The sequence below is a fragment of the Panthera leo genome, chromosome E2, assembly GCF_018350215.1.
Source record: "Panthera leo isolate Ple1 chromosome E2, P.leo_Ple1_pat1.1, whole genome shotgun sequence".
Taxonomy (NCBI): domain Eukaryota; kingdom Metazoa; phylum Chordata; class Mammalia; order Carnivora; family Felidae; genus Panthera; species Panthera leo.
The window spans coordinates 44,849,163-44,868,469 of NC_056693.1; the positions used below are offsets into that span (position 1 = coordinate 44,849,163).

Genomic DNA, 19,307 nt, shown 5'->3' on the forward strand with positions numbered 1-19,307 from the left:
CTGACCTAGCTAGCATCTGAGGTGTCGGTCAGTGCAGTCTGCTGATCAGGCATTTTACTATTTTTTAAAAATTTCTGAAGTTTATTTATTTTGAGAAAGCACGAGATGGGGGAGGGGCAGAGAGAGAGGAGGACAGAGAATCTGAAGCGGGCTCTGTGCTGACAGCAGAGAGCCCGATGCGGGGCTCGAACTTACAAACAGTGAGATCATGACCTGAGCCAAAGTCAGACCCTCAACTGACCGAACCACCCAGGTGCCCCCAGACATTTTAGTTTAAATGAGAAATGGTATTAAATAAAGCTAACATCCATTGGAATAGATGCACCAGGCCTTTAGTAATAGAAATTGGGACATTATTTCAGTATTCAGTCAGCTCTGCTATTATGTATGTATTCCTAAAAATCATCATGCTGTGCAAAAAAAATCATGCCATGAAAACCACAGGGTTTACAGGGAAAAAAATGGGTTAGGGGCATAACATTCAAAAATGTGTCAGAGGCACACACAAAAAATAGGAAGCTAATAATGATGGTAGCACAGTTTTTCACATGTTAAATGGTTGAGGTGCATAACACTACAATGAGTGTGTGTTTCCATGAAAAGATCTAGAGTTTACTTGTGGAAGCAGGTGTCAGAAGTGTTTGAGCTTGTGAGTGTTGTCATAAAGTGGTTGCAAGGAGGATCATCTGAAATCAGACGGGAGTTGTAAGGCCAGATGTGGATGAATATGGCATACAGCATGTAGTAAACTGAGGCAGCTGTAGATGCATATGGGCTTCGTGTGTTCCTACGTGACTGGGTTCAGCTGGGGGACGTCATCTGTGTGCATTTAGTGTTTCTAAAAGGAAAAGCCATGCTTAAGCAAACACAAAATTCACATGCTCACATTGTTCCCTCGTGTATCAGTCACATTGGGATAGATTTATGTTTTCAAAACAAGCATTTCAGCAGAACTGACTGTACTAGCTTCCTGGAAAAGGTCACCTTCTCTTAGGCAGTACCCACAAGTAGAAGCAGATGATATCATTGTAAAACATAAAGGCTCATGGGACCATTAACATCCTTTATGAAGTGGTGGCCATTTTATAAATATAAAATTTTGTATCCTTCATGTATGGATTACCATATTCTGGGTAAAGGGGAGCTATTGTCAGACTGCATTGAGTATGGGAATAGCAGGAGTTGGGTGGGTGGCCCTTGGCTGTATTCTGTAGTGATTTTGCTTGTAGATTATCTCTTTGGATCATCTACTGCCTTGTTATTCTTCCACTAGCACAGAATGGCCACTTTTGGCACCCCATATCTCATGTTACCTTACACACAGACTCATGAGAAGAGAAGTCAGTAAATAACAAGAGGAGAGCAGTCCATAAATAACAGTATGCTGTTTCTTCATTCACCCGGATCTCTGTTAAAGATCCTCTGTAAATGAATCTTGTATTTTAAAAAGAAATGCGGTCATGAATATCTGTGATGTTAGGAGAACAGGGATAGTCATATGATTTGTGACTTTAAAACGTAGTGTAGACTGAAAAGGCTGAAGGTAAACTTTAGGTGACGTCTGTGAAGCCCAGAAATTGCATACAAATTTTCGTTGGTAAGTACACTTTGGAAAGAAAGTGTCCTTGGCTTTTATCACATTCCTAAAGGGGTCTTTGATCCTGAAATGACCACGTCACACTTTTAGAAAAGTCCATAGGTAGAGACTCGTGTGGGTCATTTAGGGGAAGCTAGGGTGATCTGTGGCACATCCTAGCCCATTGACTTCATAGAGGGGAGGTATTGGACTCAAGAAGTGCTCCTGGCTGCCGCGGCAGTGATAGTATGAAGCAGGTTTGACCCCTGGGCTGAGCTCGCATGTCTTTGTCCTCTCATCAGTCATCACAGCAGTAATGAAGGACTCCTTTTCACACAAGGGCTTACGCCTTTTAAGTGTGTATCTCATGCTTCCCTTGACTTTGTTTTGCAGATGGGAACAACGAGAGCTGCCTAATGGGCGTGTCTATTATGTTGACCATAATACCAAGACCACCACCTGGGAGCGGCCTCTTCCTCCAGGGTAAGGCAAGGCTGGCAAGCCCTGAGACTCTAGAACCGGCACCCGGAATCACCGAATGGCTTCTCCACCATTCACTGCCATCACTGTCCTTAGTTTCCCCTACCCTCTGCTCCTTGCCCTCTCTTTTATCCGCCTCCCATTGTCTTCTCCTTCTACACTATTTCTTCTCTTTATTTCCCTTCTGCCCACATTCATTGTGTTGGCAGTGGGCTGTATTATGGGCTTTATTATGTGCCATGGCTGTTGGGTCCTGGAGGGAGGAGGGCTAGGAATCCTGCCTCCTGGGCCATTGATGCCTTGATGCCCTCAGTTATTTCACCTACAGAGATATCCCATCAGGGCCAGGTTCTCAGTCATTTTCCGCAGAGGTAGCAAAGTACAGGGATATTTATTCCTGGTCACTTGATTGCTTTTCCTAATTACTTAATTCTCCTCTCATTTCTTAGGACATCTTAGGATTTTTAGAGCATTTCTGAGGAGAAAAGGCACGAGGAAGCCAAGATACAAAGGGTGTTGATGCATTTCAAAGCACCATATGCCCGAATGGCCCCTGAAGGGTGCTTCTCCTTGAGCTGGGCTTTGTGAGAACGCAGCTAAGTTCTCTAAAACCGGAGGATAAGTGAGGCTTCCAAGTGAGGGAAGACTGTCCAAGTTCAAGGAGAAGGGGTTTGGTTCCCTGCTTGCCAGGGACAGAAAGTTCTTTCCACATGTGCCTTTTGGTCCACAGAGCTTTCAAAAGAGAATGTATTCTGCTCAAAGGAGAGAATCACCTCCCAGTAAGGCAGTCATGAAGGGCTCCAGCATAAAATATGAACACCTCCCCATCAAGCTTGTAGAGGGAGAGGATGCCAGAGGTGGGGAGTATTAGGAAAAACCCTTGTACTCTGGTTCACTGGTCATACACATGCCAGGCAAATACCACCTCACCTTCTGGTCCTGCAAATTTCCACGGATAGGCTGTTTTTAGTTTCGATTTTCCGGTAGAATGCTTGTGTTTTCCTTTTGTTCCTTACCCTTTTGGAAATGAAACTATAATCCGTCATCATTAGTCCTCATTCTGTTTTCTACTTTAAGTTCAGATTATTTATTTATACATTTAACCAAAGTTAAATATTGACGTCTTGGGAAAAAGTCACACTTTTTACTTTGGAAATTGTGGAAATTTTCATATTCATATGAATAGTCTCCAATGTGCACTAAGTAGAGAGAATCCCCACATACTCAACACTTGGCTTCAATAATCTTCAAGTCATGGTCGGTCTTGTTTCATCTATACCAGGGGTTGGCAAACTATGGGCCTGTGGTTGAAATCCAGCCTCCACCTGTTTTTGTAAATAAGGTTTTGAAGAAAATCCTATGTAATCATCATATAACTTTATCCATATTTTGGTATATATTTCTAAAAAATGTTCTTACTTAAAACAAAACCACTCTATTGTTAACAGTATTTTCTTTTCTTTATCATTATTATTATTATTACTATTATTATTATTTTAAATTTACATTCGAATTAGTTAGCATATAGTGCAGCAATGATTTCAGGAGTAGATTCCTTAGTGCCCCTTACCCATTTAGCCCATCCCCCCTCCCACGGCCCCTCCAGTAACCCTCTGTTTGTTCTCCATATTTATGAGTCTCTTCTGTTTTGTCCCCCTCCCTGTTTTTATATTATTTTTGCTTCCCTTCCCTTGTGTTCATCTGTTCTGTGTCTTAAAGTCCTCGTATGAGTGAAGTCATATGATATTTGTCTTTCTCTGGCTGACTAATTTCGCTTAGCATAATACCCTCCAGTTCCATCCACATAGTTGCAAATGACAAGATTTCATTCTTTTTGATTGCCGAGTAATACTCCATTGTATGTATATGTATGTGTATATATATATATACACCACATTTTCTTTATCCATGCATCCATCACTGGACATTTGGGCTCTTTCCATACTTTGGCTATTGTTGATAGTGCTGCTATAAACATTGGGGTGCATGTGCCCCTTCAAAACCACAGTGAGATACCATCTCACACCTGTCAGAATGGCTAACATTAACAATTCAGGCAACAACAGATGTTGGCGAGGATGCAGAGAAAGAAGGTCTCTGGAGGAGACCTGTGAAGGATTGTTTGTTCTACTCTGTGGTGAATGCTGGTGTTATTTTGATAGGGATTTCATTGAATATGTAGATTGCTTTGGGTAGTATTGACATTGTAACAATATTTGTTCTTCCTATCCAGGAGCATGGAATCTTTTTCCATTTTTTGCGTCTTCTTCAATTTCTTTCATAAGCTTTCTATAGTTTTCAGTGTATAGATTCTTCACGTCTTTGGTTAGATTTATTCCTAGGTATTTTATGGGTTTTGGTACTGTTAACAGTATTTTCTTTCTTTTTTTTTTTTTTTAATAGATATATAATGTTTTATTATTTTAATTTGCATTTCACCAAAATTGTGTAACATTGAACATCTTTTCATCTGCTATTTGCTACATTTATGTTGTCTTTGGTAAGGTATCTGGTTCAAATCTTTTGCTTATTTTTTTTTTTAATTAATTAATTTATTTTTTTAATATATGAAATTTACTGTCAAATTGGTTTCCATATAACACCCAGTGCTCATCCCAAAAGGTGCCCTCCTCAATACCCATTACCCACCCTCCCCTCCCTCCCACCCCCCATCAACCCTCAGTTTGTTCTCAGTTTTTAACAGTCTCTTATGCTTTGGCTCTCTCCCACTCTAACCTCTTTTTTTTTTTTTTTTTTTTTTTTTTCCTTCCCCTCCCCCATGGGTTTCTGTTATGTTTCTCAGGATCCACATAAGAGTGAAACCATATGGTATCTGTCTTTCTCTGTATGGCTTATTTCACTTAGCATCACACTCTCCAGTTCCATCCACGTTGCTACAAAAGGCCACATTTCATTTTTTCTCATTGCCACGTAGTATTCCATTGTGTATATAAACCACAATTTCTTTATCCATTCATCAGTTGATGGACATTTAGGCTCTTTCCATAATTTGGCTATAGTTGGAAGTGCTGCTATAAACATTGGGGTACAAGTGCCCCTATGCATCAGTACTCCTGTATCCCTTGGGTAAATTCCTAGCAGTGCTATTGCTGGGTCATAGGGTAGGTCTATTTTTAATTTTCTGAGGAACCTCCACACTGCTTTCCAGAGCGGCTGCACCAATTTGCATTCCCACCAACAGTGCAAGAGGGTTCCCGTTTCTCCACATCCTCTCCAGCATCTATAGTCTCCTGATTTGTTCATTTTGGCCACTCTGACTGGCGTGAGGTGATATCTGAGTGTGGTTTTGATTTGTATTTCCCTGATAAGGAGCGACGTTGAACATCTTTTCATGTGCCTGTTGGCCATCTGGATGTCTTCTTTAGAGAAGTGTCTATTCATGTTTTCTGCCCTGTTAACAGTATTTTCATGCTGTCATCAAATACTGAGTCCACAGCCAAATTTCTCCAATTGTCTTGCAAAATAATCATTGATTTTTAACAGGATGTGTTTTACACTTGTGCTTTGTGTGTTGACAACACTTATACTTAAAAGCAGCATTAACTCTAGAAATGTGCTAGTTGCTGCCTCTTATCCTCTCTGGTCTATAAGTTATGTAGGCCTTGACCTGATGAGCGTTTGGATAGCATCTAAATTAAGATTTTAATGGTGTCTTCTAAGGATGGCCAAAAATTGTTTCTTCTTTAAGTTTTGAGGTGGGACAACAGATCCAGATTTCTTGCTTGCTTGCTTTCTTTCTCTTGCTTTCTTTCTTTTCTTTTTTTTCTTCCTTTCTTCCTTCCTCCCTCCCTTCTTTCCTTTTCGTCTTTTCTCTTCTTTCCTTTCTTTCTTTCTTTTCAGTCAACAAATACTTATTGAGCCCTGCTCTATACCAGGCACTATGCCCTGGGAGTACATCAGTACACCAAAGGAGAAAACCCCTGATCTCACGGTAGTGTGAGACACACAATTAATGAGTTAATAAATTTATACAGTGTCAGGTGGTGATATGTAATTTGAGGTAAAATAAAGCAGAGGAAGGGGTTGAGGTAAACAAAATAGCACACACACATTTTTCTGATGCACATAAAATCAATATGTAACCATTAGAATAAAAATGTCTCCCTGCATGTACCATCTACATTTGCCTAATGATACCAGGTCCACCTCTGAGAGGTGCAGGCTCACATGACCAGAATGTACTAGAATAATCCCTCTGGTTCCGTTTCTTTCCTCGATCATTTTTCAAATTGGATACAGATTGTACCCTGAGAAAGCCTTTGAACCTGCAGCTCCCCTAATTTCCCTGAGGGGCTGGGCCGCTCCTCTACACCTGACTAGGTACTCGGCCCCTCCAGGTGTGGTGGGCTGGGGATGCCTCTAGCATCACTGGAGAGCAGAAAGCATTGTAATTACAGATCCAGATTTCTTATTGTCAGGACACTTTTAATGCTTTATTGGACGGTGGCTCAGCTCTACACCCCATGTAGCCTGTTAGTTCTTACAGAGTTTTAATCTCAGACCTCAGTACCTCTGAGCTCCTGGCAGGTACTTCTGCACCATAACTGGGAGCCCAGACAGAATAAGAGTGCTTAAGCTTTCATCGCTAACAATGGGAGAAGTTCCACCCCAGGAAGTATTATCATGCTGAGAGCACACTTGAAACTACAGGCGGAGCCGTTGTCTCAGCAGACCCAGTCACTCCAGAGTAAGATTGAGTCAAAGGATTCAGCCTGTCTTGGCCCCCCCCCCCTTCTGTTAGACCCAGGGGACGCTTGTATGAGGAATGGTCATTTTTTTATCCAGGAACAAAAAGTATTGGCCCTGGTAACTAAGGATGGATGCAGGAATTTGCTCTTAGGTCGTGTTTAGACCAGAGGTGAGCAGGGAGAGGGGTCTCGATAGACCACGGTGTAGGGGAGGCCTCACAGAGGGAGCGGGATCAGATGCGATCTTGTAGGAGGGGCTGGAGTTGGACTTAAATGACAAGAGGAAGTTGATCTAGGTTGGGGGAAAGGCGTGAAAGTAAAAGATATCGTTAGGGAATGATTAATGAGGCAGTTTGGCTGGAGTGGAAGGTTTACGTGAAACAGAGATGCCCAGAGAGTGTCTAGCAAGGCAGCTGGGTTTGGTGGACATGCCTGCTGGAACATGAGAGAATGCAGGGCCGACTGAGCCTCAACCACTGTGCTGTTTTTATAGATTGCGATTCTTGGTGAGATTTCACCCACAATCAAGGGTGGGGTTATGCTGTTAAGAAGTTTGAAATTTACCAGTCCAGAAGACTTTTAGTTAAACGTGTGGATTAAACATGTATTTATTTCCATTCCTTCCTGAAAACCCCCTAAGTGGCAATAAAAGTATAAAGAAGTATAATGATAAGGGATTGGAAGAGGAGAAGCAGCATATGGGAGAAGGTAATAAAACTTTGGTTGCTGATAGATAAATGGCAGAGCTGAGAAAGCTGAAACCCCAACTTACAGTGTGGGTACCCACCAGGAAGTCAGCCAGTTAGCACCACGGAGCCCTGGAAAGCTCAGCAATCAGACATGGTAGGGGGAGGTGCTATGACATGAGACTAAAAAGCTGAAGTCAAGTTAAAAATTGGTGCAGGGAGTCGTTAGACTCTCAGGTTGTCAACCATGACATCCAGCCCTGTGCCGCACGCCTGCATGCACACGTGTTTATCTCACACACGCATGCGCACATGCAGCCAGCCTGGAGGATAAAGCCAGAGCTGAAGGCAAGGATGAGCTCAGAAAAAAATGGATTGAGTGAGGACACTGTCCCCAAGTTAAACATTGGGACGTTTTTCTTGCTAGATAAAGGGATCAGTCGAAGGGAAGAGAACTACAGATTATGTTTGTGGGTCGTCTAGTGAAACAGCTGAATGAAGCCACTGGTCAGTTTTCCCCCACCTGGATACCCAGAGCGTCCATTCAGTGTTTTAGTGACTCACTTTTAAATATGAAAGAACAGCCTGCGGCCAGCAGACAGAAAGGGGGCTTGGTGAAAACAATGTGGAATGTAAAACCAAATTGTGATTCGTATCCTCAAAAATTTGGGAGGAAATACGGCATCTGTGCAAGAAGAACAGGAGACCGTGAAATGAACCATGCAGAAAACAAGAAGAACATTCATTCGTTTATTAATGTTTATTTATTTTGAGAGAGAGAGAGAGAAAAAGCGCGCATGTGTGCGTGCGCACCCGCAAGTGGGAGAGGGGCGGAGAGAGAGAATCCCAAGTAGGCTCTGTACTGGCTGTGTGAGATCATGACTTGAGCCGAAATCGGGAGTCGGGCCCTTAACTGACTGAGCCACCCAGGCACCCCAAGAAGACCTTTTAGAAATTAATATATAACTGACTGTGGAACAACCCGGGGGTTAAGAGTGCATGCTGACCCCTGCACAGTTGAAAATGTGCATACAAATGACTTCCCCAGAGCTTAACTACTAATAGCTTACTGTTGACCAGAAGCCTTACCGATAACGTAAACAATTGATTAACACATATTTTGTATGTTATATATATTATATACTGTATTCTTTCAATAAAGTAAGCCAGAGAAAACAAAGTATTATTAAGAAAATCATAAGGAAGAGAAAATACATTTACAGTACTGAACTGTATTTATTGAAAAAAAAATCCATGTATAAACGGGGCACCACAGTTTAAACCCTTGCTGTTCAAGGGGTCAACTGTATATAACAGCAGAAACAGGGGCGCCTGGGTGGCTCAGTTGGTTAAGCATCCGATTCGATTTCGGCTCTGGTTGTGATCTCACAGTTGGTGGGATCGAGCCTCAGAATGGGGTCTGCATTGACAGTGTGGAGCCTGCTTGGGATTCTCTCTCCCTCTCTCTCTCTGCCCCTCCCCTGCTCTTGCACATGCTCTCTCTCTCAAGATAAATATTTTTAAAAAAATTAAAAACAATTTTTTTAAACATTTGTTTATTTTTGAGAGAGAAAGAGAGAGACAGAGTGTGAGCAGGAGAGGGGAAGAGAGAGGGAGACAGAGAATCCGAAGCAGGCTCCAGGCTCTGAGCACAGAGCCTGACACGGGGCTTGAATCCACAAACCGTGAGATCTGAGCTGAGGTTGGAGGCTTAACCAACTGAGTCACTCAGGTGCCCCTAAAAAAAATTTTTTTTTAATGTTCACAAATTTTTGAGAGAGAGAGAGAGAGACAGAGTGCAGTGCGGGAGGGGCAGAGAGACAGGGAGACATAGAATCTGAAGCAGGCTCTAGGCTCTGAGCTGTCAGCACAGAGCCCCATGTGGGGCTTGAACTCACGAACTACAAGATCATAACCTGAGTGGAAGTTGGACGCTTAACCGACTGAGCCACCCAGGTGACCCTCCCCCTGTCAAAATAAATAAACTTAAAAAGAAGAGCTCTTTAAAAAAATAAAACTTGCAAGAATGGAAAGATAATGTTGGAGATTAGAAAATTAGAAGATGAGCCCAGGAGATTCAACATCTGAACAGTAGTTCTAGCAAGAAAGAACTTGCTAGAAGAACTTTCTATTATCAAAGAAAAAAAAAAATAGAAGCATATTGCTAGAATTGAGTGGTAATGTTTTCAAATTCAAAGGGCCTACCAAATGCCCAACCCAGAGAATGAGAAAAGACTGACCTCAAGGAACATCCAAATGGAACTTGGGGATGGCAAGAGAATGTCTCAGAAGCCTCCGGAGGGTAAAAATAGGCTAGCTATCGAGAATTAGGAATCAAGAATGCCATCTTTCTTCTCAACAGCAACTGTGGAGCTGGACCCTTAAAATTCTGATGGAAAGTTATTTCCTGTCTAGAAATCAACTTTTAGTCACCTTAACACTCAACTCTGAGACTTGAATAAAGGCATCTTCAGTGTTTCAAACAATTAACTTTGGTGCATCCTTTCTCAGAAGCTACTAGATGATTTGTTCCACCAGATGAGAGGAAACCAAGAAAGAAGTCATGAGATGCAGGACACAGGGGACTCCATTCAGAGGCCAAAGACAGTCCCAAGAGGAAGATGAGGGAAGGTGACTCAGGACAGTAACACAGAGCAGATCTGGAGGACAGGTGTCCACATAGGGCAACAGGGGCCTGGAGCTGTGTGGCTAAGGCATATCTGACTGACACTGAGAGGCCACGTGCGCCATCAGAATCTGGGGGTGCATTGGTAAGAGATTCTTGAAAAACAAGCAGGATGAAACACACTCTAGTTCTTTTCACTCCAGAAAAAAAAAAGTCATACAAGCAAGGAAACATATGTGTAGTATTCTATGAAATCATAATACAAACTCTGAATATGGATTTAATGACGATTTTCTAAATTGGGAGGAGGGGGCCTATGTGTGTTGTGGGGTGGGATGCAATAACTAAACGCTCAGCTTTGATAGCAGAAGGTTCATAAGTAACGTCTAATATGACAGAAATCAAGAAACAGTAGAAGGAGCATGCTGTTTAGAAATATAGCTGTAAATAGAAGGAGCAGTTGAGAATTCAAAGTTGTTGCTTCTGAGAGGTAGGAATCAGCGATGGGGAGAGGTAGGGAAGGAGACACTTTTTTATTGTGTCTCCTGTAGTACCATTTGCATTTTTTTAATGTTTATTTTTGAGACACACACACACACACACACACACACACACACACACACACATACACACACGCGCACACAGCATGAGCTGGGGAGAGGCAGAGAGAGAGAGGACGACAGAAGATCCAAAGCAGGTTCTGTGCTGACAGCAGAGAGCCCGATGTGGGGCTTGAACTCAGGAACCATGAGATCGTGACCTGAGCTGAAGTTAGACACTTAACTGACTGAGCCACCCAGGTGTCCCAAGAAGCTGTTTTCAGAGACGGTGTGAGTTAAAAGAATCATTGAAGAGGTGGCCAAAAAAAGTCAGTTAGGATGCTAACCCTGAAAATTGAGAAAGATACCGGACTGAAGCATGATAGTTACGTGAGTAAGGTAAGGATGCAGACAAGATGAAATGAGAAGGTAGTTAGAATAAAGCCTTTCCAGCCCATATAGTGGAATCCATATTGGGTTCCCTTTGCATTGAGTTAATGCTGTTTTCTTCAGTGGTATCACTTTCTTATCTTTTTAAGGCCCCTTTATCCCTCTTCCCCTTTCAAACTTATAGTGGAAAAATCAGGCATGTACCAAATTTGAGAGAATAGTACAATGCATCCCTGCTAACCACCACCTGGTTGTAACAACTGATAACATTTTGTTTCGTCTGACCTCCTACTTTTCAGGGGAGGGGACTGATGAATTTTAGAGCAAATCCCAGATGTCATATCTTTTGAACCATAAATATATCATGTACATCTCTAACAGGTAAGGGTTTAAGAAAAAAAAAACAAAACTAGGGGTACCTGACTGGCTCAGTCCATAGAGCATGTGATTCTTGATCTCATTTTCGTGAGTTTGAGCCCCACGTTGTGCATAGAGATTCCTTAAAAAAACAACAAACTAAAATACCATTATCCCACCCAACAAAATTAACGACATTTCTTTGCTTCATGTCACCCAGTCCTTGTTCCATTCTCCCCAATTGTCTTAAAAATATTTTTACAGTTGATTTGGGTCAGATTCAAACTCAAGATCATCACATTAGTTTTGGGTGATATGTCTCATAAGGCTCTTTTATTATTTTTTATTTTTTAAAATTTACATCCAAATTAGTTAGCATATAGTGCAACAATGATTTCGGGAGTAGATTCCTTAGTGCCCCTTACCCATTTAGCCCATCCCCCCTCCCACAACCCCTCCAGCAACCCTCAGTTTGTTCTCCATATTTATGAGTCTGTTTTGTTTTGTCCCCCTCCCTGTTTTTATATTATTTTTGTTTCCCTTCCCTTATGTTCATCTGTTTTGTCTCTTAAAGTCCTCAGATGAGTGAAGTCATATGATTTTTGTCTTTCTCTGACTAATTTCACTTAGCATAATACCCTCCAGTTCCATCCATGTAGTTGCAAATGGCAAGATTTCATTCTTTTTGATTGCCAAGTAATACTCCATTGTATATATATATATACCACATTTCCTGTATCCATTCATCCATGGATGGACGTTTGGGCTCTTTCCATATTTTGGCTATTGTGGATAGTGCTGCTATAAACATGGGGGTGCATGTGTCCCTTTGAAACAGCACACCTGGATCCCGTGGATAAATGCCTAGTAGTGCAATTGGTGGGTCGTAGGGTAGTTCTATTTTTAGTTTTTTGAGGAACCTCCATACTGTTTTCCAGAGTGGCCGCACCAGCTTGTATTCCCATCATAAGTCTCTTTTAACCTGTAAGTTTCCCCACTCTTTCTTTCTTTCTTTCTTTCTTTCTTTCTTTCTTTCTTTCTTTCTTTCTTTCTTTCTTTCTTTCCATTTACTCTTTGAAGATCCTGGGCATTTGTTCTGTAGAATTTCTCATATTCTGGATGTGACCTTGGAATGTTGGGTGATATGCTTCTCTATCCATTGTCTTTCCTACCAACTGGTAGTTAGATATGGAGGCTTGATTAGATTGAAATTCACTTTTTAAAATTGAGGTATAACTTACACCCAATGAGATACCCAGATCTCAGGTTCATAGTTAGATGAGTTTTGACAAATGCATACATTTTTTTTTCAATATATGAAATTTATTGTCAAATTGGTTTCCATACAACACCCAGTGCTCATCCCAAAAGGTGCCCTCCTCAATACCCGTCACCCACCCTCCCCTCCCTTCCACCCCCCATCAACCCTCAGTTTGTTCTCAGTTTTTAAGAGTCTCTTATGGCAAATGCATACGTTTATGTAACCTATACTCCCTCGAAATATAAAGCATTTCCATCATTCCACAAAGCTCCCTCTCTTACTTTCCCTTGATCACTTCTTCCTTCCATGTGTACAAATCGAGTTATAGCTGCCAAGCACAGATAAAGATTTTTGCCATCTGTTTTAGCCTTGCCTTGCCTGTGGGTAATTTAGGACCCCTTTGGAAAGGTTGCTTTCTCCCTAAAAATAACGTAGAGAATCCTGCTGTTGTTTGTACGAACTCTCCTTCTCATGACCACGCAACATGTTTTCACTGGCAGTTTATATCAGGATGATTTCTGTTGCAGGTAGCAAAAATTGGGTTCCAAATTGACTTAAATAATAAAGAAAGTAAACTGGCTCATTTAACTGAATATTCTAGATGTAGATCCTGGTTTCAAGTAAAGCCTCATCTAGTGACTCGACAATTTCACCAAGGGGCTGGCTTTTCGTTTTGTTTTGTTTTTCTACTCTGTCATCTATTGGGTCAAATTCATAATGTGTTTGGGTCCTAGATGGCAGCCAGTGGTTCCTAGGACTGGCTAGGTGGTTCCTAAGAACCTAGATGGAATGACATACTTTCTCAGTCATTATCTGGCAAGGAAGAGAGATATTTTTCCCAGAATTCCTGGAAAAAGTCATGAGATTGGCCCTGATTAGGCTCAGCGTAGGTCGCATGCCTGCCCCTAATCCAGTCGGCTGTTCAACTCTGGACTTGGTAGTAGAGTCTCCTCCTTCCCCAGAACAACCTGGATCTCCTAAATGGAAATCAGGAGCTAACGGTGAGGAAGCATTGGCTGCTGTAGAGCAATGACTGCTATAATCACGAAAGCCCCAGTAGCCTCCGTCATTGGGACTTGCCTGGCTGTGCTTCCCTGGAGCAGCCCAGCTTCTGCACCAGACACCTTGCTTAACCCTTCCTCAGCCCCTCCTCGCCAGCCATCCAGAGATTTCTCTAGAATTTGAGGGTAAGGGTGGGTGGTCACTATATTCATTCTGACCTTAATGTTTCCAGCTGGGAAAAACGCACAGACCCCCGAGGCAGGTTTTACTATGTGGATCACAACACGCGGACCACCACCTGGCAGCGCCCCACAGCCGAGTACGTGCGGAACTACGAGCAGTGGCAGTCACAGCGGAATCAGCTTCAGGGCGCCATGCAGCACTTCAGCCAAAGATTCCTCTACCAGGTGAGAGGGCAGGGGCTTGCCACGAGGGAGGGGAGCCTGCTGGCCCTGGAGAATGTGCTGCCTCGCACACTATTTGTTGACCTGTTTGGTGAGCGGGAAGACGGTAGCTGGAAACATCAGTGCTCTGGAGATTTTACTCATCACGGTGAAATTCCTCAAATTCCGTCATTTCTAATTTAGTAACTCAGTGTCCAGCTTCTGTGTTTCAGGACTCAATATACCTGAAACTGACTCATTATATCTGAGATATATACTATCTTTCTGCCAAGACTGGATTTCTCTTCTGGCCCCTCCATCCAAGTCCATTTATTCTAATTTGAAACCTGAAGGTCAGCCGTGACTTCTTCCGTACCTCAACTTTTGAGAACAAAACAGCCACCTACTCAGTCCGTTAAGCATCCAACTTCAGCTCAGGTCATGATCTCACAGTTCGTGGGCTTGAGCCCCACATCTGGCTCTGCACTGACAGTGCACAGCCTGCTTGGGTCCTGTCTCCCTTTTCTCTGTGCCCCTCCCCTGCTTGCTTGCGCTCTCTCTCTCAAAAATAAATACACATTAAAAAAAAAGCCATCTAAATCTTTTCCTTTCTGCTATTGTTTTTCTTTAAATCTTTTTTATTTGACACATTCTTAAGGATGGAAGGACCTCTAAAGTTGTTGTGGATCAGGGCTTCGCAAACTATGGCCCATGGGCCAAAGTGGCCCACACCTGGTTTTGTAAATAAAGTTTTATTGGTACAGAAGCACTCCAAGTAGTTTAGGTATTGACTCTGGCTACTTACTTACACTGTAACAACAGAGTTGAGTAGTTTCAACGGAGACCATATAGCTTATAAAACCTGAAATATTTGCTGTCTAGCCCTTTACAGAAAAAGTTTATTGACCTCTAGTTCAACTTCCTTCTAACTGATCCCTGGTTTTCCTTCATCCCTCCCAACTGAACGGTTGGGGCAGCCTTTCACTTGTTCTCTTTGTTGGCATTGTTCTCTCTTCCTATCTGTACTGCCTATTCCCAGCAGAGCAGTCTTCACATATCACTGTCATTTGATCACTTTTGCTCAACATTTATCACTGTTTTTTTTTTTTCTTCTTTCTTCTTTCTTCTTCTTTTTTTTTTTTTTTTTAAGTAGTCTCCATGCCCAGCTTGGAGCCCAGCTTGAATTCATGACCCTGAGATCAAGACCTGATCTGAGACCAAGAGTCGGACCCTCAACCAACTGAGTCACCCAGACGCCCCATCACTGTCATTTTTTTTTTTATTTTAATTTTTTTTCAATATATGAAATTTATTGTCAAATTGGTTTCCATACAACACCCAGTGCTCATCCCAAAAGGTGCCCTCCTCAATACCCATCACCCACCCTCCCCTCCCTCCCACCCCCCATCAACCCTCAGTTTGTTCTCAGTTTTTAACAGTCTCTTATGCTTTGGCTCTCTCCCGCTCTAACCTCTTTTTTTTTTTTTTTTTTTTTCCTTCCCCTCCTCCATGGGTTTCTGTTAAGCTTCTCAGGCTCCACATAAGAGTGATATCACTGTCATTTTAATCACTGGCTCAAAGCCTTCTGTGGTCATTACCTACAGAACAGCATCCAAATTTCCTACTCCAGAATTCAGAGTGCTATGATCCCAAATTAACTGTCTAATGGCCTCCTGTACTGTGTCCCTTCAGGAACCCTCCCAACCCCTCCTTCCATCCCATTAGAGCCTCTACCAGTGACCTTGTTCCCCCCAGCCACACAGCTGTCTTTGGCAGGACAGGTAGCATTACCAAGTTGGAACTCTGCATATTCTCAGGGGGCCTTGATCATGAAGCTTGGGATCTGTAGTAGAGTCTCTACAGAAGGTGGTGGATTAGAGGCTGGAAACCTTTTGAGCTGGTCCACAGCATTTAATCACCGAGTTTAGTCAGCATTGTTTCTGTTTGAAATGAACTCTAACCCCACAACCCATTTCTAAATTAGATACTTTCCTAGTTCGATGCTTACGATAGCTTTAATTCCGTTTAGCTAAGTACTGTTCATTATCAACTTTGCCTTTGTTTGCAGTTTTTTCCTCTGCTCATCCGAAGCAGGAGCTACCATCTCCCTGGGCCAGCCGATCTCCTCTTCTGTCTGTCAGGGCCGGTGCTCCTTGTAGAGTGAGAGAACCGTAGAAACCTTCATCTCTTTAGTACGGATGGACAGAAAGCACAGTGTTTATCACATCGACTTGTCTCCCAAGGTCAACTGTCATGCCTGTCTGTGATTCGTGCCTCGGTGCCCCGTGGCCTACCCGGTGCAGCCCTTGTGTAGGTTCTCATGCCAGGCCTTGTACTCCGCAGCCCCTTTCACACATGCCTGGTGTCCGGTTCTGGCATGTTTCGAAATTGGATGGGATGTGATCATTCTCTGCATTTCAGAAATTGTTCCTCCAGAGCTAGGCCCCAAAGACTTTCTCTGCCATTTTTCTTGGGTGGTCGTGGCTACAAAACTAGGAAGGTCTGGGTGTTTCTATCCTTTGTGTTAGAGACAAGGACACGTTTTAGGAGTCTCACACTGGTTTTGTCTCCCTGCTTATTTGGCTTCTCTAAGTATTGAAAAAAAAAATCTCTTGAAGGAATCTTTTTTTCTGTATAATGCACCAAATATGTTCTGTCTGTTGACTGAAATGTTTGGTGGGTGAGAGGGAAGGTTCTAGAGGTCACTTCCACTTGATCTTTTGGAACCTTCATTTCTCTTGCCCACCCTCTCTCATTTTAGCAATGCCATTCCAGGCATGCAGAGGTAGAACTTTGCCTTGGAGAGTCCCCTACTACTTTTTTGAGTACTCTAAAAATGATTTTCCCCACTTTGCTGGGGTCTTAGGAGGGTTCTAGATAGAGGTGATGGTTCCCTTTTCTCTGTGAAACAAGATTCATATTGAAAAACGTGTTAAGAATCTTTTATGGGTCAGCTTTCAATGTCTCTCTGTTGATTTCCCTCTTCCCTGGATTTGCTTTGCCTCTCGCTTGCTCTGGAGCCATGTCCTGGTTACAAGTAAGAAGAGTTGCTTTCATACAGTTATTTTGGGGTTTGGCCTTGGCCCAGGGTTTGACTCGGAAGACTTAAGAGCTGATACTGTACCAATGGGCTCTCTTCCTCCTCCTCCTCCTCCTCCTCCTCCTCCTCCTCCTGCTGGGCTGAAACCAAGACCTCGTTCTTCTTTACTTGCTCGAGAGAGAACACAAAATGCAGTTCAAGATAGAAGACGAAGGAGCCCCACGTCGCGGTCTCCCACAGCTCCTTCCTGCTTTCTGCCCCATCACACACATTTTTCAGTTTCTCTTCTCATTCCCCTTATTTCTGATACGCTCCCCTTTCCTGATGCCCCAGTGTGCCTTTGTTTGTTGTGACCATCATGCACATACTTGTGTATTGCCCTTACAATTTCTCTTTGCCCTTTCTTCTGTGACCCTGCTGCGTTCCAGCAGGGATGCCCACCTAGTCGCATGCATTGTGCAGTGTGACAGGACCCATCTCACAACCTGCTACTATTTTCGTGGCATTCCCTTTACCCCCACTTTGGTCCTCCCTTAATGACTGAAGCATGTAGCCAGTGTCTACAGGACTGAAACAGATCATTCTGTGGCTCCTGATGTGTGGATGCCAAATCGCATTATCCAGAAACAGACAACTCCTTTCTTACTCTGCAGAGAGCCCCTTGGATTGAACTCTCAAACACCTGGGTTTTGTTCTGCACCCAGTGGGTGGATACTTAAAAAAAGGAGCCGGCCTTCCATACGTAACCTTTAATGCCCTTCCCAGAGCCTTTATTGCCCTCGGCTCTATTTGCTAGACATTCTTTATTTCTGAGTTTGTATCTTAAAATATTACTGGAACTTAGTGCTTAGTCCCCGAGGGACTTGAACTCAACGTGAGCTGTCTGGCTCGCGGCCTGCACCTCAGATGTCCCAACCCAGGGACAGTTACCAGGCAAGTGATTCAACAGTGTTACTTTCTGTTCCTACTAGTAAAGGAAATTGTCTTGTCGCTTAAAGTCACCTGCAGATCCAAGGATCTTTCTTCTGACTCTAATCCCTCCAGGCCCCTTTCTCTGTGGTTTTCTGCCTGTGCTCCAAGTGACACTTGGGATCTCTCCTTTTGGGCGAATTGGCGGAGAAGAGAAGGGGCAGTCGGTTGGCTTACTGGAGATGTGGGGTTTTGGGGTTTTGGTTTTCAAGCCATGATGTGTGGCTCGTATTTTTTGTTTCTCTTTGGCTTCTTTCTGTCCACTTCCTTTTCTTATTTTTCAAGTTGTACTATGTACATTGAGGGAGAAATGTCCAAAATAGTTAAGTGCTTTTCTTTAACTGCAAGAGGTAGCATTGTTGCAAGTGTCGGCTTTCATGGACTCCATCTCCTATGTTGTTCACGTTTATCAACCTCTGGCCTCTCTCCCTTCCCTATTGCTTCCTCTTCTGTCCCCTTTTCATAGGTTTTGGGGAGTGTGGATCTGATAAGATGAGAATAGGACGATGGCAAAGAAACGAAACAAAATGCCATAACTAAAGAGAGCCAACATTGTATGAAGTTTTAAAAAAGGCAAGGATTAAGAAAAGGGTTGATGATTCTTTTTAAAATTCTCCTCCCTGTGCTCTGTATACTAGTCACAGTTGATTTTGGTGAATAATAGAAATCCACTTGGTTCAACTTAAACAGAAAAGGAATTTCTCAAATGGGAATGGGGTAGTTGATAGAATTAGCAGAATGACGAAGAACCAAGCTCTGGCAGAATCCAGGGGCAGGCGAGGCAAAGGAATAGTTCGTGTAGGACATTGTCCTCTTGTGCTGCCATTAAACACTCGTTGCTCCAGTGGATTGTGGACTCTATCACAGTCGTAATTTCCAACAGGCCTCATGCTTTCCTGCCGTTCCCGGAAGTCCTGAGTGGGAGCATCGGATTGGCTGGTCTTTAAGTCATGTGCCTGCACCGGAGGTGCCATGGTGTTGGGAAGGGAAATATTTGCTAGCTGATAAATATTTTTGGTCTCTAGTTCAGTGCGGGTCATGGAGGCTGTCAGTAAAAGTTGTTTGGTCTGTTGAGCTGCAGGGTTGTGCAAAAGATGACTGTCAGCCCCCTGACGCCCACCGGGTACCAGTTGGGAGCTAATTTCCCATTGGCGCGTGAATGCTATGTGGATTATCCACTCATTCCAAAAAAAGACTTGAAGCAGCAGACAGTTTTGCTCTGAATGCTTCTTTACTTTCTTAAAATGACCTTTCCTGCGTTTCTTCCCTTTTGCTACAGCTCATTCCCC

At 43.0% G+C, this 19,307-nt stretch overlaps 1 protein-coding gene across 2 annotated transcripts in view; it reads left to right on the forward strand.

Moving 5' to 3' along the window:
- The window catches only part of WWP2 (WW domain containing E3 ubiquitin protein ligase 2), a 149,854-nt gene that overhangs the window by 114,583 nt on the left and 15,964 nt on the right, over positions 1 to 19,307 (forward strand). For both annotated transcript variants that reach the window (XM_042919825.1, XM_042919826.1), the window contains exons 9-10: positions 1,970 to 2,059; positions 13,859 to 14,033. In XM_042919825.1, the coding sequence (XP_042775759.1) occupies positions 1,970 to 2,059; positions 13,859 to 14,033 (265 nt within the window). The remainder of the gene's footprint in view (positions 1 to 1,969; positions 2,060 to 13,858; positions 14,034 to 19,307) is intronic.